General features: G+C 37.5%; 10 protein-coding genes across 10 annotated transcripts; 6 read left to right on the forward strand and 4 right to left on the reverse strand.

Moving 5' to 3' along the window:
* Positions 1 to 1,284: 1,284 nt before the first annotated feature.
* BDF20DRAFT_820853 (Phytochelatin synthase-domain-containing protein) lies at positions 1,285 to 2,372 on the reverse strand (the record flags this gene model as incomplete). The annotated part of the gene is made up of 3 exons (XM_053077572.1): positions 1,285 to 1,784; positions 1,858 to 1,929; positions 2,006 to 2,372. 3 exons carry the CDS (start codon positions 2,370 to 2,372, stop codon positions 1,285 to 1,287), a joined length of 939 nt encoding a protein of 312 aa, XP_052935456.1.
* A 1,027-nt stretch (positions 2,373 to 3,399) lies between these two features.
* On the reverse strand, positions 3,400 to 4,461 carry BDF20DRAFT_906358 (uncharacterized protein; the record flags this gene model as incomplete). Its single annotated transcript, XM_053083266.1, has 5 exons — positions 3,400 to 3,530; positions 3,593 to 3,704; positions 3,778 to 3,918; positions 3,988 to 4,134; positions 4,198 to 4,461. 5 exons carry the CDS (start codon positions 4,459 to 4,461, stop codon positions 3,400 to 3,402), a joined length of 795 nt encoding a protein of 264 aa, XP_052935457.1.
* A 2,239-nt stretch (positions 4,462 to 6,700) lies between these two features.
* On the forward strand, positions 6,701 to 7,712 carry BDF20DRAFT_873377 (50S ribosomal protein L22; the record flags this gene model as incomplete). The annotated part of the gene is made up of 4 exons (XM_053081197.1): positions 6,701 to 6,740; positions 6,830 to 6,864; positions 6,949 to 7,182; positions 7,269 to 7,712. 4 exons carry the CDS (start codon positions 6,701 to 6,703, stop codon positions 7,506 to 7,508), a joined length of 549 nt encoding a protein of 182 aa, XP_052935458.1. The 3' UTR covers positions 7,509 to 7,712.
* A 526-nt stretch (positions 7,713 to 8,238) lies between these two features.
* BDF20DRAFT_873380 (MCM2/3/5 family-domain-containing protein) lies at positions 8,239 to 11,359 on the reverse strand. Its single transcript, XM_053081198.1, has 9 exons — positions 11,029 to 11,359; positions 10,823 to 10,949; positions 10,596 to 10,730; positions 10,075 to 10,485; positions 9,568 to 9,993; positions 9,191 to 9,511; positions 9,011 to 9,120; positions 8,810 to 8,938; positions 8,239 to 8,737 (listed from the first exon to the last, which is right to left on the reverse strand). Exons 1-9 carry the CDS (start codon positions 11,172 to 11,174, stop codon positions 8,371 to 8,373), a joined length of 2,172 nt encoding a protein of 723 aa, XP_052935459.1. The 5' UTR covers positions 11,175 to 11,359; the 3' UTR covers positions 8,239 to 8,370.
* On the reverse strand, positions 11,325 to 13,733 carry BDF20DRAFT_873384 (arginyl-tRNA synthetase). The gene is made up of 5 exons (XM_053081199.1): positions 13,530 to 13,733; positions 13,166 to 13,425; positions 12,752 to 13,079; positions 12,512 to 12,673; positions 11,325 to 12,451 (listed from the first exon to the last, which is right to left on the reverse strand). The coding sequence occupies exons 2-5, from the start codon at positions 13,379 to 13,381 to the stop codon at positions 11,418 to 11,420; spliced, it is 1,740 nt and encodes a 579-aa protein (XP_052935460.1). The 5' UTR covers positions 13,382 to 13,425; positions 13,530 to 13,733; the 3' UTR covers positions 11,325 to 11,417.
* A 1,112-nt stretch (positions 13,734 to 14,845) lies between these two features.
* Positions 14,846 to 15,884, forward strand: BDF20DRAFT_873399 (uncharacterized protein). The gene is made up of 4 exons (XM_053081200.1): positions 14,846 to 14,978; positions 15,028 to 15,449; positions 15,647 to 15,730; positions 15,771 to 15,884. The coding sequence occupies exons 2-4, from the start codon at positions 15,028 to 15,030 to the stop codon at positions 15,847 to 15,849; spliced, it is 585 nt and encodes a 194-aa protein (XP_052935461.1). The 5' UTR covers positions 14,846 to 14,978; the 3' UTR covers positions 15,850 to 15,884.
* Positions 15,885 to 17,005: 1,121 nt separating this feature from the next.
* Positions 17,006 to 19,151, forward strand: BDF20DRAFT_873405 (uncharacterized protein). The gene has a single exon (XM_053081201.1). It carries the CDS (start codon positions 17,142 to 17,144, stop codon positions 19,107 to 19,109), a length of 1,968 nt encoding a protein of 655 aa, XP_052935462.1. The 5' UTR covers positions 17,006 to 17,141; the 3' UTR covers positions 19,110 to 19,151.
* A 502-nt stretch (positions 19,152 to 19,653) lies between these two features.
* Positions 19,654 to 21,762, forward strand: BDF20DRAFT_873406 (uncharacterized protein). The gene is made up of 5 exons (XM_053081202.1): positions 19,654 to 19,830; positions 19,919 to 20,162; positions 20,249 to 20,391; positions 20,468 to 20,804; positions 20,870 to 21,762. Exons 1-5 carry the CDS (start codon positions 19,696 to 19,698, stop codon positions 21,298 to 21,300), a joined length of 1,290 nt encoding a protein of 429 aa, XP_052935463.1. The 5' UTR covers positions 19,654 to 19,695; the 3' UTR covers positions 21,301 to 21,762.
* A 293-nt stretch (positions 21,763 to 22,055) lies between these two features.
* Positions 22,056 to 22,425, forward strand: BDF20DRAFT_836003 (uncharacterized protein; the record flags this gene model as incomplete). Its single annotated transcript, XM_053078908.1, has 2 exons — positions 22,056 to 22,218; positions 22,250 to 22,425. 2 exons carry the CDS (start codon positions 22,056 to 22,058, stop codon positions 22,423 to 22,425), a joined length of 339 nt encoding a protein of 112 aa, XP_052935464.1.
* Positions 22,426 to 23,560: 1,135 nt separating this feature from the next.
* Positions 23,561 to 27,566, forward strand: BDF20DRAFT_906363 (uncharacterized protein; the record flags this gene model as incomplete). Its single annotated transcript, XM_053083267.1, has 9 exons — positions 23,561 to 23,736; positions 23,818 to 24,147; positions 24,241 to 24,674; positions 24,756 to 24,970; positions 25,054 to 25,151; positions 25,220 to 25,845; positions 25,955 to 26,129; positions 26,216 to 27,254; positions 27,324 to 27,566. The coding sequence occupies 9 exons, from the start codon at positions 23,561 to 23,563 to the stop codon at positions 27,564 to 27,566; spliced, it is 3,336 nt and encodes a 1,111-aa protein (XP_052935465.1).
* Between the last annotated feature and the right edge of the window lie 292 nt (positions 27,567 to 27,858).

The raw sequence follows: 27,858 nt of genomic DNA on the forward strand, positions 1-27,858 counted from the left end.
AATATGATACGCTTGGACTAAACATTATTGACGTTGCTTCAATTCTCTCATTTTTTGGGAAAGAATTTTGGTTCAGTAGTTTATATTGCAAATTGTACAAAGCTTCTAAACTCATTTTAGGTGTTAAAAGTTAGAAAGTCACTATTCCCAGGAGTCGAGCTATTTGACAGTGTTAAATACCAGAGCTATTATCATAAATGAATTATTGAATGTCACTTTTAACAACGTACACAAAAATTTTGACTTTTTTTCTTTTTCAGGAAGGCGAATCACTCAGCAAAAAAAAAAAAAAAAAAAAAAAAAAAAAAAATGGATTGATGATCGAAAGACTTCAAGCGAAAGCTGTACATTCTCTCAGTTGTCAATGCGATGTTTTTCTTTCTATTAATTGTTCGATCTCGTGTTGCGAGAAACAGGATTAAGATGTGCAGTCAATGGCACACTTGTCATATCTCCTCAAGGCCATTACGAACGTGCACTGACGTCTTTTATAAATGAATAACTGTTGGGTTATACAAGCAAACTTCCTACTGTCAGTCATTAAATCTCGTTACAATCTGCTGGAATGACGGAGTGCCTCTATGATTAAATTGATGTAAGAAATGATAATGCCGTGCCTTGATCATACCAGAAATAAATATCCTCGGCTTTGCAGCATACTCTGTAATTCAATTCAACCTGTTGCTTAGCCGTATTACCATGTGGAATATATAACCTGCTTGGTATTTATGCTTCCATTCGCCGTTGTCTTTCCCATGACAATACGTAAAGCTTATACTACCATTTTTGCTACTGTTCAGTTTTCAATTAAGGATAACATTCTATTATATTATTACAGACGGATCTGCTTCCTTTGTTAAGCCTGTCGATGTACAAGTTTCTTTCAGGTACAGTAAATTCAAGCATAAAGTAACATTAGACTGAAGAGCAGCTGCATATGGCCATTCGGCATGCCCAGATCATGTTCTACCTTGCTATTTTTAAAGAGCCGAAGAGTTCAAAGAAAAAGGGAAGGGCATTCTTCAGATGGTGAACAAACGAATGTATATTGAGGAAAGGACATAACCAACAAAGACAAAAGCAGTAATATCTTGATGCAATCCACTCTTATGATATTGAAAAGAAAGAATAAATAGATTGTTTATTACCGGGGAAATGATTAAGAAGTACAAATAAATTAATGTATGAAAGCGATGATAATACAAGATGCATGTTTGAGAGTGATGAATAAAGCGGGGACGGGATATATTGTAAATGAAAATTCTATAAAGAAAAGTTTGGCTATTAAGCTCTAGAATGACAGTTACGGGAGCACTCTTTACAAGTCAGCCTCATTGAAGACATTAAAGCAGCTTTATCTAGGAGTGCTCTGGTTTGCTCATCATAACCACTAAGAACAAAGTAACCACGGCTACGGCCATTTTCTTCCAAGCTAGTTGCCATCATCGCTCTATAAAGATCTTTTGCGTCCACCCATACGCTAGGGTATTTACCAAGGGCAACATCCATAATGAGAATTTGGTTTTCTTTTCTATTATAACCACCGATGGGACTAAAGTTTCCAATTTCTCCCCGCTGTCCAAGGATCGCTCTCGAGTAGTTCACCACCATTTGCTTAGTTGCATCAGACGTCACATTTCCTACATCCGTCAGGAATTGTTGATAGCTCACACCTCGATGTGGTTCTACTTTACAATGTGTCTGCGCCAAACAGATAAATTCATCAAAAGGGATACCACGTTCTTGAATAAGCTCAGCTGGGGAACAAGTTTTCATTTGCTCAGCTAAAAGAAAACTTTTAGTAAAAACTTGAAAATCTGATAAAAGATGGAAAAAAAGTCTGTAACACACACTTACAAGAAAACCAGCGCCAATTTCCTTTCCAAGTGCGTTTGGGGTCAATTTCTAAAGCATTTAATACCATAGCCACTATTGCAATAGAAAAAACCCTGTATTGTGAGATTTATGACAATAATGACTGTATCAAAAATTGCATTGAACTCACAAGTGCTCACACCGCCATAAGATGGTGATGACTGATTTGAAAAGTTGCCCATCAGTTTGAAAAAGCTTTCGGCATGACCCTGCACCATGGCTCCTCGGAACAATCTCTTGCCCTCAGTTGAAGTGAAATTTACAAGCGTGGCAGGTTTTGCACTTTTCTGTGCGAGTCTACTTAGTACGGAAGGCGAAAGAAGGCGAGGTTTTGCAATTGTTAAGTTATCGGCGATGCTGCTCGTTGTTGCTTGTCGGGCTGCCTGACAGCCAGTGACATGAACAGTTTTATTGTTTAATACAGTACTTTTCGGAATAATTTGTATAAATGAGGATGACTTTAGACAGTTTTTTGACAACACTGTTCTTGCAGCCATTTTTGAAAAGATATCAGAAAGATGGAAAGAAAATCGTAGTTTTTCGTTATCAGATCCTTTGGCTTCGTCTTATTTATTGGGTGTAAGTCTTTTATCATTGGTGCGAGATTTTTAACATTCATTATCAGATCTGATAATTTTGAGTAACAATCAGAGTGCACAAAAGGAGAGAAAATTAATAAGCTTGGGTTTGGACTTCAATTTGGTAACATCGGTCAGTAGCAGGATAATGTAGAAACAGAATAAAAGCGAAAATTTATAGATGATAGTTTAGTTGCATTTTGATCAATGAAAACTTGTAAAGCTTACCTATGGCTCGTTGCTGAAATCTAAGCCATTTCATCCTGAGTATAATTAAAAAGCTCGAATGTGTCACTTATCAGATTGTCACGTTATTTTAGAAATAGAGAGAAGCGATAAGCTACAATCACCAAATTTAGAATATGGCACCCACTTAGGGTTTGCTTTCGGCCGCTCCCCCCCCACCCCTCTTCAATGAGATTGATCCTTTTAGTGCGCATCGAAAATTAATATAGGTCTCGTTATCGGGGCGCACTACGCTCCATCTCATTGTTTAGCACCTTCCTATAGCAAACTGTGGCGGCCTGAATGAAGATTCGCAGTAGACATCATGAAGAACAATTCAATGTATTGACTGACTCAAAAAACCATGCATTACAGTTTTACCTGGGTATGCGGTGATTGAAGTTACGAAACTTACAATTTTAGAGTTAGTGTGCTAAAATAGATATCCTTATGTATTGTTATTTCTTTCTGTTTCCCAAATCCTTCATTTACTTTTTATACATCATGAATACGATCTTCATATATTCGTAATGTTCCCCGCTTCATTATTGTAAGGCAAGACACATATAACAGACTAGTTTGTATAGGAGGAATGCGTGCCACTTGATGTACTGCAATTTTCAATCAGATAAGGAGTAGCTAGCACAATAGAGACAAAGTTACACAAGGAAAAAATTTTTTGAATCAATTTGCTAGGTTTTGCTGTTCAAATATGAATCAGTTATAGCCTCTTCTGTAGCCAATCCCGGATGCTAAAAGCTACATGTTCGTTTTCGGGATTTATCAATCCGGGTATTTCTGCATCCACTTTCTGCAGAGCCTTGTCAACCGCTGAATGGGAATATGGCAGGCCTAAACAGTAGTCAAAGAATGAGTTAGGGTTGATATGCTAGTATAGTTGTTGTTCTGACTACCTTCTAGCGCGACAGATATTGCTGCTGTTATCGTAGGCTCATATACCAGATTATTGTTTGTTCTTATATCTGCTTTTGTAATTATACCGTGGCGAGAAACGATTTCGGCATGCTAGCGTCATATGCAAATCAAAGTTATGTTATTGTTAACGTCCAATTTCAGGATGACTACAATTCTCCATTACCACTGGTCCCCAATCCAGACGTCCTTCGACCGTGTTTACAAATTCCGGTGTTTGGCCAAATATCCAATCCCAAGTTGTTAGTTCTTCCCTTATCTTCAGAACTTGATCAGGGAAAGTACTATTCTGATCGAATATGATTGGCTGAAGAGGCATTTATGTAAGCTTGGGAATAAAGTAGACTTGAGAAAATAAAAGTTTTCCTACGTTTACCTCTACTTTCATCCCACTGTTATACGCTAAAGCAAATTCAGATGTGACTGATTCGCAAAAGAACTGATGATCAACTGTATAGGAATAGTTTCTCAAATTTGTGACAGGGGAGGGTACAGAATCGACTCCCTTTGATACAATTCCTGTCTACTGTAAACATCAATACGACAGTCTTTTTTTCATTTCTTCGTCTAAGCATTGATAACATACATTGTGCATTCTACTTTTAGATAAACAACCTTTCAAATTATCTATATCTGCATCAATCAACATCGTGCCATGATGGTACGTTCTCGAACTGGTGAGTTTGTAAGCGCTTCCTGACACTTTATGGCCATGAACAACAATGTCGTGTCTGTGGTTGACACTCGCTGGAATATCCAGTTGATTTAACGATCGAGCCACAAGTTCAGCATTTTTTCTGCGTGAAAAGGCATCACGTGGCATGTAGATAGTATATAAGGAATTGCCCATATCCTGCAATCAAGCCCAACATTATATTAGTTATCATAGATATTTGGACTCCTATGATTATGCTTGCACAACCGCTGAAAAAATCTTACTATCTAGGGGAAGTCTTACATGATATACAGCTCCTCCACCAGATCGTCTCCGCACTAAAGGTATATTATGTTCTTTCATAAAAGGTAAATTGCACTCTTTGAAGGGGTTTTGATTACGACCTACAACCACACAAGGCTTGTTTCGCCATAAATAAAGAACATAACTTTCAGGACTGATCGTTCGTAAAAGCCATTCTTCAATGGCCAGATTCAGGTACACATCGTGGATCTTCGAAATGTAACACTGCACATTGGCAGTATTAGCACTGTGTATAGATGAATAAGTTCTAGTAGTCGTGCATTTGGCTTTACGAAATATCAAATGTCTAAAAAGGTTTAAACCAGTTGCGTAAGGGTTCATAGTACTAGAGCAAAATCACATGAGGCAGTGTTGACCCCTTTCATTTTTTGGCCTTATTCCGGGGAATAAAAAAGAAAGATGTAGTACCATAAAAGGAAACTCAAAAAGGAAATCTTTTTTTTTACCCTTTTGCTCTTAAAATTTACAATTTATTGTCAGCAAATTGTAAAGATACAAGATTTTCATTGGCCTCCAGAAACTTTCCCCCTTTGGTAACAGGTTAGTGCAGTGGCTCTCAAAGTACTAATCTACTCTATTTTGCTATATTCTCTTCCTCCTCTTCCTTTCTATATTCCTTTTGTCCATTCAATCTCACAATGATTACTGCCTATAGGGATCTAACATTATTTGCCAATGAAAATTTTGTTTAATCGTATAACGAAACGGATATTGATGCTTCTTTCTCTACAATATGAGGACATCCGAGAAAAATTGTTGACCTGACGCTCTAAAGCAATTTCATAAAGACGAATCTGCAGAGGAAGTCATAAGAGACTGAACAGCTAATGTAAGCACTTTGACAACCACGGAAACGCGTAATAAGAGCAAGAGTTACGCTGAGAATGCCGTTGTCCGATTAACGAATGCTTTTCAAGACGAAGAAATTTCTCAATTCCAAAAGCTCACAACTCTGTGATGACCTCCAAACAGTGCTTATGTTCTCGTCAAGGGAAACAATGAAAGAAACGGCTCAGTTGCTCAAACGTTGTAAAAACTGCTGCCTTCTTGTACTAACTGCATGTGCACACACATAAAGTCACTGATATGACACTATGTCCTTGTGATTCGATGTTGAACACCTATTTGATTATTGTGTAGTTATACTGGTAATACATTAATTTAGTATTCTAGTACTAAGTAGAGCAATGAAATGATTCAGTAACCACCAGTGCTATTTGAAAAAAAGCAGTGTACTGAATTGGTATTCAATCGTTGAATACAATTCTTATGAGTCAAGCATATTTTTAAATCGCTAGTTTACAGATATTTGTATTCATTCGTGATTAAACTGAAATAAAGAATCTATCGTCGTCATCATGAGTTTACATAGGCGTCCTTTAAATATATCGCATTACGTCCTAAATGAGTTGACCATGAAGAACATAGAATAAAACGCTTTTTTGAGTGACATGCTGACCATTTCATACTTTTAAACCCCCCTTTGCATTCAAAGATATTTATAATCTTCTACACTATCATACCTCATTCGTATAGAATACTATATTCTGACATACAGTTATAAATATTGATATTTGTAGTTTTTGCTGTTGTTGAAAAAATACTAGTAGGATAGAAGAAGATCCCCGACATTCATATCATTGTACATCGTTTGTAATGCATAGTAGCTTTGTGATTCCGAAGCCCTACTCCAGATGAATCACAATTGCCTGAAGCAATTTTGTGTGATGGTAGGTGGCGTTCTAAATTCAATCACCGACAACGTTTCTTTCTTGCAAAGGCTCGGAGAGGGCGGGGAGGCCAGACCAGCCAATTACTACTACAACGCTGAAGGGCACATATCATTGAATCCCCCTCTCTCCTTGCGTATTCTAAGTATGTATCATGGCTGCTTGAGAAAGATAGAGCACGATTAAGAGAAATCATGTGGGATGCGTGTCAGATAGTGAAGAATATTGGATGGATGGTTATAGGGATGGATAGCATGGATTTGAAAATGCTCGGAAGATGCAACTAAAGAATCGAATGGGATTTTGGACAGATCATCAGTGTATTAATCAGTCCTCTTTGTAATTTTCTCTCGTCCATCCTGTATAGATTTTGAGCAATAATGGTCAGATACGCTGCCACACCAGCCAACGCCGCTAAGGGTAATTATATTTTACAACGATGCAATATTTAATTGGAGCAATTGACAAACCACTAAAATCGACACTTTTTACAACATTCATTGACTTAGCCGCCAAATCCAGAGGTTCTTATCTTCGTGTTCACGTAAGCAACAATGATACGCAGCTATTCTTATAATTAGAAAACAGCGACACTAAATTGTTACTCTTTCCGATATTACGATTATAGTTCAAAAATACCCGTGAAGTCGCTGCTGCTATCAAGGGTTTGAAGTTGAGCAAGGCTTATGCTTATCTTTCCAACGTTACCGAACAAAAGCAATGTATTCCTTTCCGTAGATTCAACGGTGGTGTAGGTCGTACCGCTCAAGCCAAGGAATTCGGTACTACTCAAGGTCGCTGGCCCGTTAAGTCTGTCAAGTTCGTCACTGATCTCTTGAAGAATGCTGAAAGCAATGCTGAAGTAAGTTATTAGATTTGGATTGAAATTGTTCATGGATAGAGAAATCTGGAATTAATTGGATATCTATTTTGTGTTCGGTTTTTAAGGCTAAGGGTTTGAATGTTGAAGAACTTTACATTTCCAGCGTTGTTGTCAACCAAGCTCCTAAGCACCGTCGTCGTACTTATCGTGCTCACGGTAGAATCAACCCCTTCATGTCTCATCCTTGTCACATTGAAGTTGTTCTTGCTGAAAAGGATGAAGTTGCTCCCCGTGCCGCTGATAAGAAGGTTGTTAAGCTTAATGCTCGTCAATTGGCCCGTAATGCCCGTCTTGCTCGTGCTTAAGTATTTTTCATTTATTCAACAATAAAACAATAACGACTAAAAGAAGAGGAAACTTATCTCTCACTGCGCGCTACTCTCTTTCCATTTTGATTTTATGCAAAAATAAACTTTGTCACTGAAAATAAAGTCGCCGAACCCATGTTTGGTTAGTCTGTGGCATCATGAGGAATGCTTTAGTATTTCATGTATTCTCACAGTGTTAGGGAAACTAGTAAATCGATTATATGAATATCTACTTTCATCAGTTTCATCAATAGAGATGGAACGGTTGGCAATCCTTCTTTCTTTGGGGAAAGTGGACACAAAAATGAATCCCAGCCCAAGAATGTTTTGACGTTCGCAGGGAACCAGATAATATCGAAAATCGTTGACTGCTAATCTACTTCAGCGTACTATATGCATGAAAAGGCTACGTTAGATATTGATATTGACAGGTACTGAGCAAATATGCCGTTGTTAAGCAACTGCAATGATGGCCAATCGATTCCCTCATTTGTACATAGACTCCTTAAGAACAATGCATTGTTCCTGGCTTCACATGCATTGTTAACTATTTGGAACGTGAGAGACTTGCAAGAAGAATTAATGAGCGCTATAAATGTAATGCATAATGGGACCTTATTAAGAATATCAGCCCAACACATTATGGATAAGGTAGTCGAACCATGGCATTATTTATTCCTCGCTTTCTTAAAACAAATAATTTAAGTACAAAGTATTGAAATAGAAAAGGATGAGTTCTGATTAGGTGTACCAACCATTACAATGATTTTATTTAATAAAGTAAATTTAGTATGAAATAATAAAATTCTATTACTGAGATCATCTTTACAAGAAGGATGAAGGGGATATCTTGAATTAATTACACGGATTGTCTGAAAATAAGCTTTCCTTGTGCTCTGAATGCTAATGTCTCTCTACGACCGAGAATACTCAGTGCTTTATTGACTGCAGCGTCAGAGAAACCTTTTTGTCTAAGATCTCCTTTAAGAACAGCAACAGCAACTTGCGATCCTACAGGCAAACGCTTTTGAATTTCATCCTCGATCATATGTACTTCGCTCATAAGCTCACTTTGAGTCATTCCTTCACTTCCGCCACTTTGGATGGCATCCATAGTAGAGTATTTGAACAGTCGAATGGCTTCATCTACATCTTGTTCAGTTGCTTCCGGCGAGAGTCTCAATTTGGCTAAGGATTCAGATATACGGATGATAGCTTCCAATTGTCTATACAGCAAGAAGGTGAGTTAGTATACTGGTGCTGCAATCATCCCATTTACTATGTCGCACGAGATGTACCTAATCGTGATAGGGATAGTAGATCTGATTTGGCTATCTCTTTCAGCCTCTTTTAGTGTTTTACGGATTTCGACAAAGTAACTGCTTAATTTATCTGCTGCTTTTTCTGTTAAACGAGGTGCACATTTACTATGTAATCAAGATAGGTAAGCCATTTGTTTGAATAATAACTGTTGCTCTTTTGTCAGTTTCATAACTTACGCTTTACAATAATTGATATATGCTTTCATCTTTTCAAGCGAAATTTCAGGCATTGCAGCATCTTGAATTGTACGGTTCATATGGACATTTAAGACGTGTTTAGCAACCGACTATAATAGTGTGAACCAAATATTTAGAATCATCTACATGCTTTCATTTTAAAAAAATCTTAGACATTACCACATCACGTAATTCATTGTGTTCGTCTTTGACAATAAAAATCATATCAAAACGAGACAAGATGGTGGTTTGAAAATCGATGTTTTCACCTGCGGTTTTCATTTCATCGTATCGGCCATATACAGGATTGGCTGCAGCGAGAACTGAAGTACGAGAATTAAGAATTGTTGTGATACCAGCTTTAGCGATAGAAATTGTTTGTTGCTCCATAGCTTCGTGAATAGCAACACGATCTTCGTCTCTCATTTTATCAAATTCATCAATGCATACGACACCACCATCTGCAAGAACCATAGCACCACCTTCTAAATAGAAATCACGCTATACACAAAGTCAGATGTCTACACAATTAGCTCCCTATATAAGAATATACTTACAGTACTAGGATCACGTATAACCGAAGCTGTTAAACCTGCAGCACTACTGCCTTTACCAGATGTATAGACAGCAATAGGGGCAACTTTTTCTACAAATTTCAGCAATTGGGATTTAGCAGTACCTGGATCACCGAGCAACAGCACACTGATATCTCCTCTGAGCCTCATGCCATCTGGAAGAATCTTTTTGGATCCACCAAATAACAAACATGTGATGGCTTTTTTGATATCCCCATTTCCAAAAATGGAAGGTGCGATACTTCTGGCGAATGATTCGTATAAATCAGGCTGCTTGGACATTCTGATGTATTCTTCCTCTTCTGCATTGGTGAATTGTGGTTTACCCCGCCCACTGTTATGCTTATCCACTTCTAAACCTACAATTCTAATATAGGGTGTTCTCACAGCAGAAACGCCTGTTCCTTTCTATAGAGTTCGTAAAAAAAAAAGGAGTCAACTTTTCAACTTTTCTATGTTCTACCGTTAAGTATAGTAATTATTACTTACAGTTGTCTTGGATTGATAAATAGAGTATATACCTAAAACAACTGCCCTCATGCCAGGGACAATACGGTTCGTCAACCAACGGTCAGCATTCAAAATTGTATGACGAGGTAGATCACCAACTGGGACCATATCAGGAGCTTCTTGTAATTTGATGACTTGAGAATCAACAAATCGACACTTATCGTGAACAATAATATAAGGGTCCTGCGAACATTGATTTTTTTCTCCTGCTAATGGTTCTTTATCACATTTTCTTGGTAGGGTGATTCCTGCAAATCCGCCTTTGACAGGAATGACTTTGAGACTACGACAATCTTTACACATGGCTGTCACTTGTGTAGCTCGGCAACTGAGTGTAGAAGCGCCGATAACAATGCCTGGAATACGTACAAGTTTACCAATATAATCAGACTAAAATCAAAGTTGTGCCGTGTTGCAGAAAGTGATAATAAAATGCTAAAGGTAAGTGCCTCAGAAAAACTCAATTCTCTAACCTGTAATCTGTATTAGAGATCTCTTACATTCAAATCACGAATTTGAGTAACATTGGCATCTGATTTCAGAATAATTTGGCAGTCGGGTACGTCCGAATCAAGTATTTCTGTTGGATTGACGTGAAGAATTCGTTTTACAGCTCCTTTCGCAGCAATTTCAAACTATAAAGTGGTGCAGCTGTGTAAGACTAGCAGAACGGATGTGCGTTGATTTGTTGGGTTTTTTTTTTTCTTGTTCAAGAAAAAAAACTTACCAAAGGTAAAAATTCTGCTGGTTTATTCATAAGTTCATCTGCTAGTGCATTGTCCCAACTGATGAGATGACTTAAATCAACTTCCACATAGTATTCCTTCATACGCACATTGTTCGCTAATTGATCTCTGCAAAGTTGTCGAAGATAAGTCAGCTGATTACTTTCATAGGCTCAAAACATACTATAGGATGTGAAAAGAGCAGTACCTGTAGACAAAGCTGTTGTTAATACGAAAATTTTGCAGGAACTCATAAAAGAATTTGCTGATTTCAGAGGGTGATTGTTTTTGTTCTTCTCCAGGTAGTACTGAGGTGGCAGTAATTCTACCTTGATCCCAACCGAATGTAGCCATTTTGCTTTACAAATGTAAAAAAATTTAGGTGCAAAGAGAAATAATAGGTTCGGAAAAAAATTGAAAAAGATCTAGGAACGCGTTCGCGTTTTGAAAATTTGTCACAGACATGACTTGCAAAAAAGCATATTTTCGCGTTCATTGAGCAGATTCCCTTTCAATCTCCATCGATGTCTTCGTTGCCCTCAAAAAGCTACGCAAAGTTTGGGATGGTACTTAGAACGTTCCCCTTCTTTATTGATATTACATTTTTTTGATCGGCTTGATGCCTAATAAATATAATCCGTTTCTAAGAGTGGCACGAGCTGACCAAAATAGCAACAAACGCGCCTTTGAGGTATCTATGTCCATGTCTTTCACTCTGAGAAATTTGCTTGCTGTGCTTGTTGCATGTGACAATTTAAATAAATAGTTTACAATGGTACATGGTTCTAGAGTTGAAAAAGCTGATTGAACTGTTTCAGGGAACTGAGCAATCAATTCTACTAGATCGATAGCTTCTTTTTCTTTAAGCAACTCAAAGTTGCATTGAGGATCAACAGCTATTCCGGCTTTTCGTTCGATTCCACAGGCTCTAGCATGAGCGTATTGCAGAAAAACACCAGTATCACCCTTCGCATCCGTAACTCGATCCCATGCAAACTCGTAATTTTTGTCCCTTTTGGACTTCATATCTTGGATCATTATAGCTGAAACACCTAATTGATCGGCTATATAGTCGATATTCTCTATTTGACTTTTGTCAGAATCCTGCGTCATGTATTCCAAAATTCTTTCTTTGGCTGTATCTAATATATCTTGCAGAAAGACTGCAGATCCTTTCCTTGTCGACATTCCTTGAATTCGTCCAAATCCTATATGTTGCAGGTCCAATTTTGAAGAAGGAATCATTTTCTCCGCTATTTTGAACACTTGCTTGAAATAATTAGATTGCTCTCTTCCAACGACGTAAAATGCCTTCGCAAAGGAATATAATTCTTTTCGTCGAAGGATGCTCGCTAAATCACGCGTTATGTATAATGATGTACCATCCGCTCGCTGTACCACTGCATTACCTAATTGATACTCCTCTAAATTTACTGCTGAGGCACCGTCATCTGTATGAGTAATTAGGTGTTGATCTTTCAGCATAGCTAACGCTTTTGGTATATAATTGTTCACTTCAGATTCTCCTGAATATACGTCGAACTCAATATTAAGCCGTTTGTATATGCTTGTATACGACTTTATGCTCATGTCTCTGAAGCGCGTCCACTGTTGTATTGCCTTTGGATCACCTAATTTTACAAATGAACATTAGTTGAATATTCTTGGTACAAAACCAGCACGGATTTTACCTTCTTCCATTCTTTTAAAATATTTGTTTGCTTGTTTACTAATATCTTCGCTTATCGAAGCGTCCGCGTTGATTTTCACATAAACCTGATATAAATGATGAATAGGATTTGAAAGCAGTAATTTTTCATCCCCGTAACGTTCAAACCCAACTGCCAGTAGTCCTTTGAGTATTTATTGTACGTGTTAGAGTTGATGTTCATTAAGTATGGATTAAGGTGAAGGTTAACATATAACTATACCATACTGTTTGCCCCAATCACCTAAATAGTTAATTCCAATAACACGGTAACCTAATGCTTCATGTATACGCTTCACAAAATTACCGATAATGGTGCTTCTTAAATGGCCGGCGTGGAAAGGTTTCGCAATATTTGGTGAACTGTAATCGACGAGAACAGTATTTTCCGTTAAGGAAGGTTTAGGTATATGTGACCAGCCATAGGTTTTGTCGTCATGGTATACTTGTTGTAAAACTTGTCTAACAAATTCTGGTTCGTTGAAAGTGAAAAACAAGTCCTTTTCTGTGCTTGTAGACTTGTTGATCAATCTGTTATTGCAGAATTGGAACTGAAAAGCAGTTGTGGGCACGAAGATGCACGAAATTAAAAATAAATTTTCATAATAATTATTCAAAATTCTCAAAGATAATTTACGTCTTTAACCATACTTTCTGACCATGGCTGGAGATCACGCTTATTCTTAACTGGATTTCCTAAGAAAGCGTTCAGTTTTGGTAATGAGATAGAAATATGTCCCTCTTTTCTTGATTTGGACATTCGCATCAATTGCATTAGCTCCTCCGGTTTGGAGTGCGTTGCTCTACAGATCTGATCTGCAATTGCATGCTTGAAGCGAGAAAGAGCTGTCATCGAGGGGTTGAAAGGTTTCTGAAGGGCTCTGGCAGTTCAACAGTCTATTTCCTAATACAGTTTTGTTTAGGCCCCAAGCCAAAAGATAATTCAACATCAGCTAAAGTGCGGAGAATTATCCCCGATAAATACAGTTTTTTTAACTTACGATTCGGACTTTCATTCTGTATGCTTCAGACGAACAGAATAATGGATTTAAGAAATACCATAAAAACTTTTGAATTTTGAAAAATTTTAGTTTGAGATGATTTTTTTGAATTTGAACTCAGGGCACTATAAAAACGGAGGGGTGACGAGGAAACAAGAGCAATAACCAGCGCGCTTAACTACCCTGTGTAATATGTTAAGCATACTATAACATCTAAAAGTTGAGGAGCAGGGACACGTCACTGTCTGTATATAGCAATGATTTTTAAAACTTTGGTGCATGTTGGTAAGAGCCGTCACTTATTGAGTGATGTTGTTAATGAAGCAGTTCTTTGACAACACGATACGTAGCAGAACATACACAATTTTGTGAACAGATCTTGAAAGTAGCAGCCTATAATTTAAAAATTTTGTACTTGGGATCTCTGTTTGTCAACTACCTGTTCATCAAGATATTTGAAATCAAAGATGCTGATGTTCCTGTTATTGAGCGAACTCTGTTCAGAAATGGTAAGAAGTCACCGGACTACATCAAAGAACATTTCAAAATCTTCTGTGGCCTGACGACTTTTGACCCGCAGCTGTTAAAAAGTATAAAGTACTCAAGCGTTCTTTCCATTGCGGTAAACAGTACGAAACACTCACCAGAAACTACCTACATGAAACGTGTTGTCTGACAACAATTCTGTAAACTTCTGTAAAAATTTGACGGTAGCAAAACGAAAAAATTAGCACATTATATCTATGGAAAGAAGCAGGGATCAAGTCCCTCATGGCCTGCCTCTCTCTCTAGAAGTGATGCTCTGGACAAGATAGTTGCCAATCTCACTGCCATATGGGAAAAGTATCAGCCAAGTGATTGAGACTCAAAAACACTGTATTCTAAGCCGCACTTATTCTTCAAATGGTTCAACTTTCTCTCTAAGGAGGTCCAAAAGAAGGTTTTTATTATGGAGCCACAAGCAGCAAAAGTTGTATCAAAGGCTTACATTCGTCGAAAACTTCTCGAAATTCCATTTGCTTCTACGTTGAATAGGAAGAAGTTTAGTTCTCTACTTGAGCAAACATTAGCAGCATTCATTTCAGATAAGCCTTTTCTCCCGGGGTAACAACTACAGAACCTCGTGCCACAACAGATATCGGTGATCCAAGTCTTATCGACACCGTAAAAAGCAGAATCAATGATGGAACTTTTAGCCCTACAAAATACACAGATACCAGAGGCCATCGCTTTTTTGTCACTCGCACCATTATACTCAGTCAAAACCAAGTCAATCCAAATCGATGCCCGGCGTTTTGGAGATTAGCAAAAGAAGCAACGTGGATGGCTGCAAACACGGGCAAAAAAACTGAATCTGACCTTACAGATATGTATTATCAACTGTTCAACTTCTAAGGAATTGGGCTTCAGGTCAAGATCAAAGTCTACAACTAGGAAGAAGCAATTTGAGTAAGTTACATTTCAATAAGCCTTTAGTTTTTACGTCAATACTAATCAAATGGCAATTAGTAACGTCATGGTAACAGATGGCTATACAGTCTCCTTCTTATGCCAGCGTATAAAAAAGCGTGCCTCTTCTAATGATCATTCAAAAAAGCCTCCTGATTTCGCTGAGGACATCAATGTCGGTTGTACCGTTTGGGCCGTGGACCCAGGTGTAACTGATATTATAACAGCCGTGAATTCGTCTGATACAGAACGGCTAAGAACCGCATCGCTTGATGAATACTTTCACTTGTGCGGCTTCAATGATGCGAACATTGCTAGAAGACAGCATCAAAGCAAAAATGAGACCGTCTTCAATACGATCAACAACTTTTCCACTCTTAAAACAACTCTCGTTGATGATTTTGTCAAGGCTTCTAAGGAACGCGTCATAAATTATCAAGCAATATACGACTATTATTCTGCTGATAGCTGGTAAAACAATAAAAAAATAGAATGGGTCCTTTAGCTGCATAGCGTCCTAACATAAATAGGCTTTCAAAGTTGAATTTCAAGTCTTGTCGAGGAAAGCAGAAAGCTATCACAGAAATATGTCGACGTCTTGTAGGCAATAGCAGCAACTTACAAACAGAGATTGTGGAAATCTGCATCATCGATGAATATCTAACTAGTCAGATATGTAGTGCATGCAAATATCGAAGTTTGGAGAATGTTACGACAGCAGCAACAAAGCGAAGAGTACATGCTGTATTGCAGTGTAAAAACTGTAATACAATTTGGAATCGCGACGTCAAGGCTGCCAAAAAAATCTATGATTTTCATGTTTGCTGCAGTAAATGACAATCAAAGACCTGCGGTTTTCAAACGAGATTAGTTCTATTTTCATGTGTGATTGATATCACTCCTTCACACATTTCTACAGTGTAAGTTAGTAAGATATTCATAAAGTATAACCAAAGGCTGAATGCTTACTGTTTCGACCTTATTTACTAAACTCACAATTCGGTAACAATTTGGGTAATTTCTGGTAAAGTACGTCTGAATTTATAATAGAATTTATCTAAAATATGTCAACATTTTTTCTCATAAATTGCCTAGTAGTATTTCCGAGTTTAATAGAAAAAACTGTATCAGCAATATTACCCATGTCCTTTAGTGAGCATAGCCGGATGATTCGATGGCGCCTTGGTTGGCTACCTGGTGGCCTTCCACAATCCCGCCCACGACATCCGTCCTACACCCTCTCACGATCCCATGCCATAACTTGTCTCAACATGCACGACCGTCTGTTCGTCCTTACCACCATCCCGGATCCTATGTCATTCTTACTGAATATGCTCCCCACCAAGAAGCCCCATCGTACCCACATAATTGCTACTTGGCGTAGACGATGGCCTATAATGTGCTCAATTCTTATTGAATTAGACCACTTACAACATCGTCTTGACTCCCACCCCCCACCACCACTCTGAGATAATCTCCCCCGCCAACACTTTATAGACTGGTTGCTATCATAGCTGTTTATTATTTGACTGTTACCTTCTCCCTCTTCCTTCTCCTTTCCTTTTTACCTTTTGTCTCTTAATTTAGTTCTATACAACCACTGGAACTGACCAGAGCAGACCCAATGTGTTAAAGGCATTACGTGCTCACAATTCATTAAAAAAATTTATCCAATAAAATGAATTATTTAACCGTATCAGCAATATTATTTTGACCAAGTACTTCGGTCTAGTCCTTGTATACCAAGTTACTTAACGCTAGAAGCATTTAGCATCTACAATATTGTTTTGTAGTATGTGTGCTAAACTGTTTTCGTTCCTCATTTTAATGACAAAGCATAATCTTTTAGGATAAATTTTCCGGTAAAGAGAGCTGTCTTCACGATGGAGCTGCAACACTGGCTTCTTATTGATAATGGTTCAACATTTTTATTCCCCGTGCAGCTCCTCCCTTTGAAAATTGAGACGGTATGTCAATTATGAAACAACAGATCATGATTTCGTTCCCTAATCCTTCCTTTTTGCACTGGATAAACTCATTTTCTGTATTTCCCTTTGTCTCTCTTTTTTTACCCTTCATTTTTCGATTTATACGATCCTTTCCTATTTTCAGCCTTTTAAAACATATTACCATTCCCATTGGTTTGACACACTTTAAAGCGTTATGCTGTATTTTACAGCGCCAACTCTAGATTGTGATGATCCTGCGGTTCTGTTAAGTGTCTTCAATTCTACAAGTGAAGCAGCAAAAGAAGAATGTCTTGTAGAAGAATGGAAACGCTATGCAGCTCGTTATTACTTTGCAGGATGCATCATCAATGCTTTTCTAATCATCGCATCTACACTTTTGTTTATCTATTGTGCAACAGCGCCGCCCATTGCAACCGGCTGTATGAATTTTACGTCAAAATCGGATATGAGACGATTGCGGCAAGCTGCTAAACAACAGTCTCTAGGAAAACGATCAATTGCAGCCACAACGTTAGGTGCTTTAGGACATCTTATACTCAGCACCAGCCTTTTTCTTAATTTATGTTTTGACGACGACATTGGCTGCCAATTATCATTGTGGGGCGTACTGTTAGGATTTTATACATGGTTAGTTGCCATCGCTATCCGAGCCTACCGACTGAAATTCTTATACAAACTCAATCGCTTACGAGTCAAATACCTTCGTATGACTCGAGCAGAACGACTCGCTTACGTCAGTGACAATGATTACCAATGGTATATAAAGAATAGCCGACAAAAAAAGTTCAAACTGCTGATACCATACGTTTTGTTCGGGCTCTCTATCTGTATTATGCTTATTATTACTATTCCTACGGAAATAGCTTCTATGAAGGCTAATGATGGATGTTATTTTGCTTGGGGTTCAATCACTATGATCTGTCTGTATGCATTCTATATCTGTGTTATGGTCCCTGTGATGTTATGGACATTGAGACATGTTTCTGATGCACATGGTATCCGGAAAGAGATATGGGCTGATGCTGTGGTGAGCATACCTTTTTTTACTGTCTACGCCGTTCGACTCTCTTTAACTGGTTACGGTCATTGGTCGTTGGTATTTGATACCCTGAGGGTGGCTGGTCCTGGCCTTTTTTCTGTATTCTTTACCATGGTTGCTCATTTTATATCTGTAGTCGTACCTGTTATTGAATATTTTATTCCTATTGAGCAAAACAAGTATTATAATCGGCTGAAAGCAATGCTATTGAAATATATTTGCTGTGTAAAAAAGAGGAAATTGTCGAATTGCTCTCATATCACAACAGCAAATTTTCAAGAGCAACCACAGCAACAGCAACCGCTTGAACAACAAGCAATTATACCCGAATTATCAATTGATTCATTAGAACTTGTATTAGCAGACCATGAGATGATGGAGCAATTGCAGGTTTTGGCTATCGAAGATTTCAGTTCTGAAAATGTAGTATTTTATGAAAATTATCTCACCTTACAAGAAATGGTGAAGAATCGGATATTTTTGAACCAACCTTTAGAGCAAACAAGTTTTGGACCACGAAAATTGATTAATGCATTGACTCCAACTACAATACCCTTTAAAAACAACAATAGCAGCAATGTAGAAGATGCAGAAAAGGCTTTGAAGACTACAACATCCGCCACCGTCAAGGAAAGAGGGTTTAGCCTGGCCGAATTTCTATCTTACCCTGTACCTTATGATACATACCCGTTGCTCGTTAGGTTTTATGAGAGTTTCATACGTGATGGAGCAGCAGATCAGGTCAATATTTCTCACAGAGCACGGCGGAAAATAGACGATGCCTTCTGTGTCGTGTATGAAGAATACCCAGAATTAAGAGAGTTCAATAATGTTCCTCATTTGTCTCGCCGTACCAGTAGCTCACCTAAAATTCGTATGACCAGTAGCTGTACTAGTAGCAGTAAACTTCGTCAGCACTCAGTCATCAACAGGTCCACTATTTATTTTGATCAGCACGATACCACAGATGAAGACGTCAAAGCAAACAGTAATAACGACAACAATATCATCCTGAATTTGAATATTTTTGAGGCGGCTCGAGTAGAAGTTTGCTGGAACATCTTTAATAGCATATATCCCAAATTTGTAGAAATGTATAAAGAATCTAATGTAACCATTTAATCTACACTTTTTTTTAGACTTAATAAACATTGATAACAGCATAATTGTTAATTGTATGTTTAGCCGTTGCTTTTACATGTGGGTATCGGTATAGGTCTAACTATGACTTTTCCCTTGTCGTTGCCAATCATCTCATTTGTAGCCTACGTTAGCGTTACATCAAAGCATGTACCATCATTGTTAAACAAAAGCTGCAAAGGTTGTGAACATTTCTCAACTTTCAGTTATTCATTTTTTTATGCTTAAAAGCAGCAATTTCTAGTATAGTTTTAAGTGTATGATATAATTATGCTTATTTAAAGCGATAGGTTCATTCTTCTCATGGATTATCAGTGACTTTAAATTCTCATACGCCTTATTTGCAAGCTCTCTTAATATTAGTCATTGTAAACTTCTTGTATGCATATCCTATATTCTAGAATTTTATAACATGTGTGGGGTGTACGAACAGGTGTGTTTTGCTCTACTCAGCCAATCAATAAGGACCAAGTCAACTTAACATTTCTGGGTCTGAATACGAAGCTGCTATTGTTATGATTGTTCAGTAACTCTTTTTTTCTTTTTTCTACTCGTGTGGTGTTCATAAATGAAAGCAGGATTTTTGAGTTTCATCGTAGCTCTCTGTGCAAATATTGGCTTTACACAAGCATTCTATGGGCCAAAAGATAATGTGAAGAATTTGACTCCCACAAATTTCCGTTCAGAAGTGATGAATACAAATGTAAGACTTTGTTTACATTCTACGCCTCCCGCTTTTCTCCTGAAAACCTCTTCAATTATTGACATCAATTATAATATGCATTTTGTAGCATCTTGTAGCAGTAGAATTTTATGCTCCTTGGTGTGGCCATTGTCAGCGTCTCGCACCCGAATGGAAAAAAGCTGCCAAAAACTTGAAAGGCTTGGTATCTGTAGCTGCTATAAATTGTGATGAAGACGCAAACAAAGGACTTTGTAGCCAATACGGCATTCAAGGCTTTCCTACAATTAAAGTATTCAGTCCGGAGCTCAAAAAGGATAGACGTACTGGGCAGATTAGCAAAGTACCGACAGGTAAACGCGGAATATTATGGGAACAATTTTCTGTTAACAAATTCAACTCGAGTCCTTGATCGTACTGAATGTGTTCGAATTTATAGACTATCAAGGTCCGCGAGATGCTCGCTCTATTGTTGATCATCTACTGTCTTATCAACCTTCGCAAGTTTTGTTTGTCAAATGGAACGAAAAAGACGTGAAATCAAAGAAGGCTATAACTTTGGAGAAATTCTTTGAAACTAAGGTTAGAACGAAAGAGAATTACATTCCTGAAGAACAAGTGAAGAGCTGATGATACAGATTATTCCTAAATTAAATAGAACCAAACTCTTCCCAAAGTACTTTTGTTTACCGACAAACCCACCACTACACCACTGTACAAAGCGCTATCTGTGGATTTCAAAGATCGAATGCTTGTGGGAGAAGTGAAGCATTCAGAAAAGAACATCATTGATGAATTTGAGGTGCAATCATTTCCAACATTACTTGTCTTTTCTCCTGAGCATGGGGCCATCAAGTTCGAAGGCAAACTTAACCGTGATAATCTCAAAACATTCATGGAAAAATACGCGTTATCTGCGAAAGATAAAAAAGACAACAGCAGTGATGAAAGCAGTGGATCAAAACATAATCAATCTAAAAAGGAGTCCAAGAAAGGTAACCCAAGACTCAATTCGACTGTATAGAATATTGGCACTGAACTCATCTTCATTACGCTTCAGTTACGGCCATTAATACCACCGAGCAATTAAAGAAGCATTGTCTTGATAACAAGAATTCAAAGGCAATTTGTGTTATTGCCCTAGTTAGCGATGATGATAAAGAAGATACACTAACCACCTTGAACAACTTGAAGGACAAAGTGGAAGAAGAAGACGGTGTAGAGCTGACCTATGGCTGGATTCATGCAAGCCAATCAAAAGGAATCAAAGAGTCTTTGCAATTATCGGAAGACTACCCTTCTTTATTCATTCTACATCCAAGTAAGCAATTGTTTAGAAATTATATCGGCTCATGGAACGACGATAACTTGTTAAAATGGCTCAATCAAGTCGCATCATGGAAACTTCAAGCTTGGCCTTATAGCAGTGATTTGAAACTGACGACTGCTAATACAGAAAACAATGGAGAGGCTGGTCATGATGAATTATAAGCTGATGAGTACCTAATGTAGAATAGATATCATTTCATTATTAGCCAATATTCGTATAAAGATTTGAAATTAAGAATCCTGTGTGTCGTCTAAAGGTTAGAGAAGATATTTTTTATTATACTGCAAAGTTTGACTCTTTTATATCACCAAGCAGTTAGAAAATTATTAATTACAGTAAAGCATTTGAAGCATTTCTATGCCCAATGAGTTCATCCCTACCATATCACAATAGACATAAGATTACTGCATTCACTTCTATCAAAATGAGAGTCGCTCAAACATTATGGTGAAGGATGAAATACAGTATTCTAAACTTCTGTGGTTTTATAATCCAAAGGAGGAAGATGGCGCAAAGTATTTTAATGGCTAAAACAACAACATAGTATCGGGTTGCTTCTATGCGAATATATCTTTTATTTTTACTCATGCACTACTTTCCACATACGAAAGTTAAAAAGTGGGACGTTATTGATGTTTTATATGATTAAAGAAAAAACATACTCCAAAAATACTTTTCTCAATGTTCTTGCAAATTCTGATTTGAATCCGTTTGAAAACGCACAAGCTTCATTAAGGAAGTATGCCGTTCCTATCCTTGACTGGTTTTCTTAGAAACTTTCATCTTGCTTTGCCACGGACAAACCACTCCTTATGATATCAATCTAGCAAATATACCACAAAAAAGCATTCGAAAAGCAAAACCTTCCTGTTGAAGCAGGCAAAAATTAACGCGCGCCTCAAAGTACTGACGTCCAATGACTTCTACTTCTTCTAGCGGTGAACTTTGCGCCTTCACTTCTATTTTTACCAATCCCGTCAAAATCGCAAAATTTTTTGCCAACTTTGCGAATGGAGGTGAGCCAGTACGCATAAAATACTTCGACAACACTGAATCACAGGTTTTATTGAACTCCAATGGTAAACAAAAGGAAATAAAAGAACAAAAAAGCCTTTTCCAAGTGCGAAACTGAATTCATTTCACACAAGCATTTGAAAATAAGCGAATCCGACTACAACCAGCGTCGTGGTAAGTATGTTGATGCTCTTGGCTTTTTGATGAAAGAAGTTGTTTTGAACAGAAACTCGTCCATTAACTGCTCTCAAGAAGCTGAATATCGCGTATAATCAAGAATCAAGACACCTTGCCAGAGTTATGTTATGAACGATCAAAGACGTTGGTGTTTAGATGAGAAACAAACGGCAACACTTCCTTCTACATGGCCTGATCGTATCTTACTTGTTCAATATCTTGAAATATAGCCACATTGTTTGTATGTTAAATAAAAAAAGCCACCCATTTCATAAACATATACAACTAAAGTATTATAATAAAAAAAGACCCTTTACACTTGTCAAAATAAGACAATACGCACAATTGTTGCAACCGTCGAAGCATTCTTAGCTTAATATAGCAGTTTTTTTACACTTTGTGAAAGTTTGTCTTTTACTCCGGTAGAAGGCATTTGTTGAAGATGCCCTTTCGGTACTGAGTATAATAGAATTGGTCACTCATATCTGTTAGTAGGTTCCATTCAAAAAAAATTGACGCGATCGAGTTACAATAAAACTGATATCTTTCACTGCCTAAAATATTATCGAGGACTTTGCCAAAATATGAGTAAATCAGTGTTTACCTTGGAGAATGTAAAACGCATTCATTCAAACATTTTTGAAGAATACGTACGGCGAATCTTGATACAAGAGCAATATACAAATAGCTGACTCCAGACCCAAGCAAGTCGAGTCACTTATTAAGAAATTCTTAGAAAACCTTGAATTTCAGAACTGTAATCGGAACTTTTTAAGTTACAGCTTGTAAATTATTTCTTTCAAACTTTCACCTTTTCTAAACTTGTTGAATCCTTTTCAACTACGCACATAGAGATAGAAGACAGCAATGGTAATATCAATAATACTCGTTAGATGAGTTGGTATGATTGATGATAAAAGCACCAGTTTAACATTGTTTTTATCGTTCTTTTCTTTTCTCTTTAACAACCTTAGCAAGAAGGAGAAGAACCCAATCCTCAGGCTCAGCAGTTTGAAATAGAGGAACCCCTCAACAGTCAGCAGCCAACACCATCACCTGTTGACATTAGTCCAACTCCTCCTTCCGCGCCTTTTGATCAGGACAGAACAATGACTGAAGTTGAGCCTTCACCTGCTCTGTCCATTCTCGATAATGGTAGGCATAAATTGATGCTTGTCATTTGAAGCAGCATTTGCTATTACGATTGCCCGCCTTTTGCGTTGCAACACTATGAACATTTATATTGACTCGTATTTAAACCTAGTTGACCGAATCATTGAGGAAGAAATGCAACCCATTGACAACGAGATTATCGAAACAACAGTTTATCACTGGGACATCACTAATTGGAGTCAGTTAGAAGAGCGTGCGTTGAGTCCTGTTATCAAAGCGGCTGGATATCAGTGGTGAGTAGAGCTCTAATAGGAAAAAAGGAAAGTGTAAAAGGAATTCGGATAACAGATGTTGATTCACTCTCTTTTATTCAGGAACATACTTCTATTCCCCAGAGGAAATCATCAGATGAATTTCATTTCTGCATACTTAGACCTGAAAGATGTAAAAGATCCCCAAAAAGCCGAAGAATACGTTTGCGCGCAATTCATTATTGCGATTTCTCGCCCTTCAGATCCTACTGTACATATGATCAGTACAGCCAATCATCGATTTACAGTTGATGAATCGGATTGGGGTTTCACACGCTTCTTACCTATTCAACAATTAATGAACGAGTATCTTGAAGATGATGCAATCAGAGTGACAGCAATCATACGTGCTGTTAAAGATGAAACAGGCATTCTTTGGCATAATTTCCAAAAGTAAGTTGAACAGTATGTAATACAAGTATAGATGTAAAAGTAGAGTCGGTGAATTCATGTCCTTTTCCGCTTCGGTGATCTTTTTCAATTCAGTTACGATTCCAAGAAAGTGACAGGATATGTTGGATTACAAAATCAAGGTGCTACCTGTTATATGAACTCTTTATTTCAATCTCTCTATTTCACCAATTCATTCAGAAAAGCCGTTTATCAAATACCAACCGAAAATGATGAACCGACTAAGAGTATCGCATTAGCCCTTCAAAGAGTGTTTTACAATCTACAGTTTTCAAGTCAAGCGGTTGGCACAACAGAGTTAACAAAATCTTTTGGCTGGGATTCACTCGAAGCCTTCAGACAGCATGATGTACAAGAATTTAACCGTGTTTTACAAGATAATTTAGAGATCAAAATGAAAAATACACCCGCTGATGGTGCTATCAAAAGACTATTCGTTGGCAAGATGAAGAGTTATATTAAATGTATTAATGTCGATTATGAATCATCAAGATCTGAGGATTATTACGGTAACAACGCAGTTTGGCATTATTTTTGAAAAAGAGGCAGACAACTTATATCATTTATTTATATGGTACTGCATGATGTAGACATCCAATTAAACGTGAAAGGCTGCAAAAACTTGGAGGAATCCTTCAAAGACTATGTTACAGAAGAAACATTAGAAGGTGTGAATAAATATATGGCTGAAGGTCATGGTTTACAAGATGCTAAAAAAGGTGTTATTTTTGAGAGCTTTCCTCCTGTATTGCATCTACAATTGAAAAGATTCGAGTATGACATGTATAAAGATATGATGGTTAAGGTAAAAGCATGGGACTATTCTATCTGGCTTTCACGTGTTACATGTGCGTACAAGTTGCTAATCTTTTCTCCTGTTCAATGTAGATCAATGATCGCCACGAATTTCCTACAGAAATTGATCTGGAACCTTATCTCAGTGAGGATGCAGACAAATCACAAGGACATAAATATCATCTACATGGGTAAACTGCAAACTCTTCCTTAGAATAGTTGTAAGAAACATTATTGATTCCTTTTTCAATACTTTTAGTGTTCTTGTTCACAGTGGCGACTTAAGTGGTGGTCACTATTTTGCATTTGTTAAACCTGAAATAGATGGAAAATGGTTTAAATTTGATGATGACCGCGTCATTCCAGCCACATTAAAAGAAGTGCTGGAGGAGAATTATGGTGGAGAGCAACAAGGATTAGCCGGTATTAGACCTAATAACAATCGACTTATGCACCGTTTCACCAATGCTTATATGTTGGTGTACATTCGTGAAAGTATGATTAATGAAATATTAGCGCCGGTCACCAAAGCAGACATACCGACACATCTAGCTGAACGTCTTGAAGAAGAGGCTCGACTTCGTGAATTGAGACGTAGAGAAAAGGAAGAGCAGCATCTTTATTTGAAAACCTTCATTGTTACTGATGAAACATTTTTGGCCAACACTGGATTTGATTTTGCTAATTTTGCGGACAAAGACACGGGCGAGAAGCACATCGTTGTGTCCAAGGTTCGAAAAGACCAACCTTTTGCTGATTTTGTAACAGATGCTGCCGAAAACTTGAAAGTAGCACCATCAGATTTTAGGTTTTGGTTAATGGTAAATCGACAAAATAGAACTGTTCGTATTGATGTGCCTATTCCAGTCGGATATTACAACTCAAGTAAACTATACAAAAACGAAAAGCTCTTAGGAGACAGTTTACTTTGGTTACTAATAAGTTTACTTCTCTCTCTCTCTCTCTCTCTCCACCCCCCGGCAATTGTCAATAGCTATGGATGAGATCCGAGCAAAATATGCCACGAGTCAGCTTAATCTAAGGTTATATTTAGAAAGGGCTTCAATGTTTGATGAGAATAATCATGCTATATTCCCCGCTGCGCCTCCAAGTTCTTCAGTTATATTAGTCTTCATTAAATTATACAACCCTGAATTACAGAAAATACAGTATGTTTATTGTGCACTAATACGGTTGTATGGAAGCTTTTGCCCTCTTTTTATTAACTTGGCACTTTTATTTTTGTTAAATATAGGGGCATCGGAAAAATGTATTGTGAAAAGGAAGCAAAGGTTGCTAAATATATCAGCGGCTTCAAACAATTAGCACAGTTCCCAGATAGTGAAGAGATTTTAGTTTATGAAGAAATCAAAAATACGATGATTGAGTCGGTTAATATTGACTGGACTTTCAACAGAAATGAGCTTCAAGACGGAGATATTCTTTGCATACAGAAGACGCTGTCTCTAGAAGAAAGAGAGGCAATTGTTCAGCAAGGTGGGAAACCCACGGTTGATCAATACTTACAGTACGAAGCTGGCAGAATTTCCGTGTCATTTGCGCCCCTTGTATCAGCGCAGCCACAACCTGTCGTAGCAGCAGGAGATGACGATATAAAGAACAACAGCCAGCAGGATTCCCCGGAATTCCGATTATCTTTACATAGAGATATGACTTATGAAGAAATGATTAAAGCTGTTGCTAAAGAGTTAGATGCCGACGCTAGTAAACTACGCTTAGTAAGCCCTTATGCACAACAGCAATACGGTCGGTATGCATATAAACGCTATGCAGGTCAAAAATTAAGCAAAATCATTCAACAGAATTTCCCTTCGAATGGTGGTATACCCAATCGACCTAAATTTTTGTATGAAAAATTAGAAATGACACTGGCCGAAATGGAGGCTAAATGTCCTGTTACTGTTACAATTTGTTTTCCAACAATGAAAGATGCGAACGTTGTTGAACTCTTAATGCCTAAAGATAGTAATCTAAACGATTTGAAAGAAGCTCTGGTAGCTAAAGGTGCTCAATTCGGTAGCACAGAAGAGAATGTGGATTTAAATCACATTAGAATCTGGGACGCAGTGGATGGAAGGTTTGGAACTGAATATGACGACAGATTGTGGCAACCCTGTATCAACGCGCGCCCATTTATGAACGTCTATGCCGAAAGAATTCCTGATGAAGAATTCAATTTAGTAGATCAGCAATACGCTTATATGCCTGTTTTCCATTTCCATCGTATACCAAGTCATACTCACTCCGTCCCATTCAAATTCTTTGTTATTCCAGTAAAGTGTCAATTTTGCATTGCGGAAAACTTCGAAATGCGTCTAATAACCTACCTTTATCTGTTTTAGAGTGAACCTATAGGTGAAACTAAAAAACGCCTGCAAGCACGAACTGGATTGGATGATAACGAATGGAGTAAAGTAAAATTACATATTGTTAATGAAGACGATAACAGTACTACTTTAGTGAACGACGATGACAGTACAGAATTTTACACACTTACTCATTATAGCTCTGACATGATTGGTTTGGATCATGTTGATAAAACATCTAAAATCGATAAAACAGGTGCTATTTTTATAAGAGGCTAAAGAAGCGCTGAATATAATTACAACTATCTATATCTATTACATATATATCTTATATATATAAGCTTGAAAACTTTTCTTTACGAACAGCAAGTATAGTTCGTATCATCTTTAAAGTTATACATACATATTAAAATAGTACGTTCCTTCGAACAAGGAAGCCAAACGCAAAAATAATAACAGTTTAAGTATAAGGCGCAACATGTCCTATTCGATTAAAGTCGATATTTCAACGTAAAAAGTGCTTATCGCATTCGATGTAACTAGCTTCTTTAAAAAAGCAGACTCTGACTGT

The sequence above is a fragment of the Mycotypha africana genome (assembly GCF_025528875.1).
Source record: "Mycotypha africana strain NRRL 2978 chromosome Unknown BDF20scaffold_6, whole genome shotgun sequence".
Classification (NCBI taxonomy): domain Eukaryota; kingdom Fungi; phylum Mucoromycota; class Mucoromycetes; order Mucorales; family Mycotyphaceae; genus Mycotypha; species Mycotypha africana.

Coding starts and splice junctions, on each gene's coding strand:
- BDF20DRAFT_873405 (XM_053081201.1), top strand. CDS start 17,142: ATGCTGTATTTTACAGCGCCAACTCTAGATTGTGATGATCCTGCGGTT.
- BDF20DRAFT_873380 (XM_053081198.1), bottom strand. CDS start 11,174: ATGGCTACATTCGGTTGGGATCAAGGTAGAATTACTGCCACCTCAGTA. Junction 10,486..10,595: donor CTCAAATTCGTGATTTGAAT/GTAAGAGATCTC, acceptor CTTTGATTTTAG/TCTGATTATATTGGTAAACT. Junction 8,738..8,809: donor ACTATCCCTATCACGATTAG/GTACATCTCGTG, acceptor CTTGCTGTATAG/ACAATTGGAAGCTATCATCC.
- BDF20DRAFT_873406 (XM_053081202.1), top strand. CDS start 19,696: ATGAAAGCAGGATTTTTGAGTTTCATCGTAGCTCTCTGTGCAAATATT. Junction 20,163..20,248: donor GATTAGCAAAGTACCGACAG/GTAAACGCGGAA, acceptor TCGAATTTATAG/ACTATCAAGGTCCGCGAGAT. Junction 20,392..20,467: donor AGAAATTCTTTGAAACTAAG/GTTAGAACGAAA, acceptor TAAATTAAATAG/AACCAAACTCTTCCCAAAGT.
- BDF20DRAFT_873399 (XM_053081200.1), top strand. CDS start 15,028: ATGGCAATTAGTAACGTCATGGTAACAGATGGCTATACAGTCTCCTTC. Junction 15,450..15,646: donor TATTATTCTGCTGATAGCTG/GTAAAACAATAA, acceptor ATATCTAACTAG/TCAGATATGTAGTGCATGCA. Junction 15,731..15,770: donor AGAGTACATGCTGTATTGCA/GTGTAAAAACTG, acceptor CGCGACGTCAAG/GCTGCCAAAAAAATCTATGA.
- BDF20DRAFT_873384 (XM_053081199.1), bottom strand. CDS start 13,381: ATGACAGCTCTTTCTCGCTTCAAGCATGCAATTGCAGATCAGATCTGT. Junction 12,674..12,751: donor TGATTGGGGCAAACAGTATG/GTATAGTTATAT, acceptor AAATACTCAAAG/GACTACTGGCAGTTGGGTTT. Junction 12,452..12,511: donor TTTTAAAAGAATGGAAGAAG/GTAAAATCCGTG, acceptor TTGTAAAATTAG/GTGATCCAAAGGCAATACAA.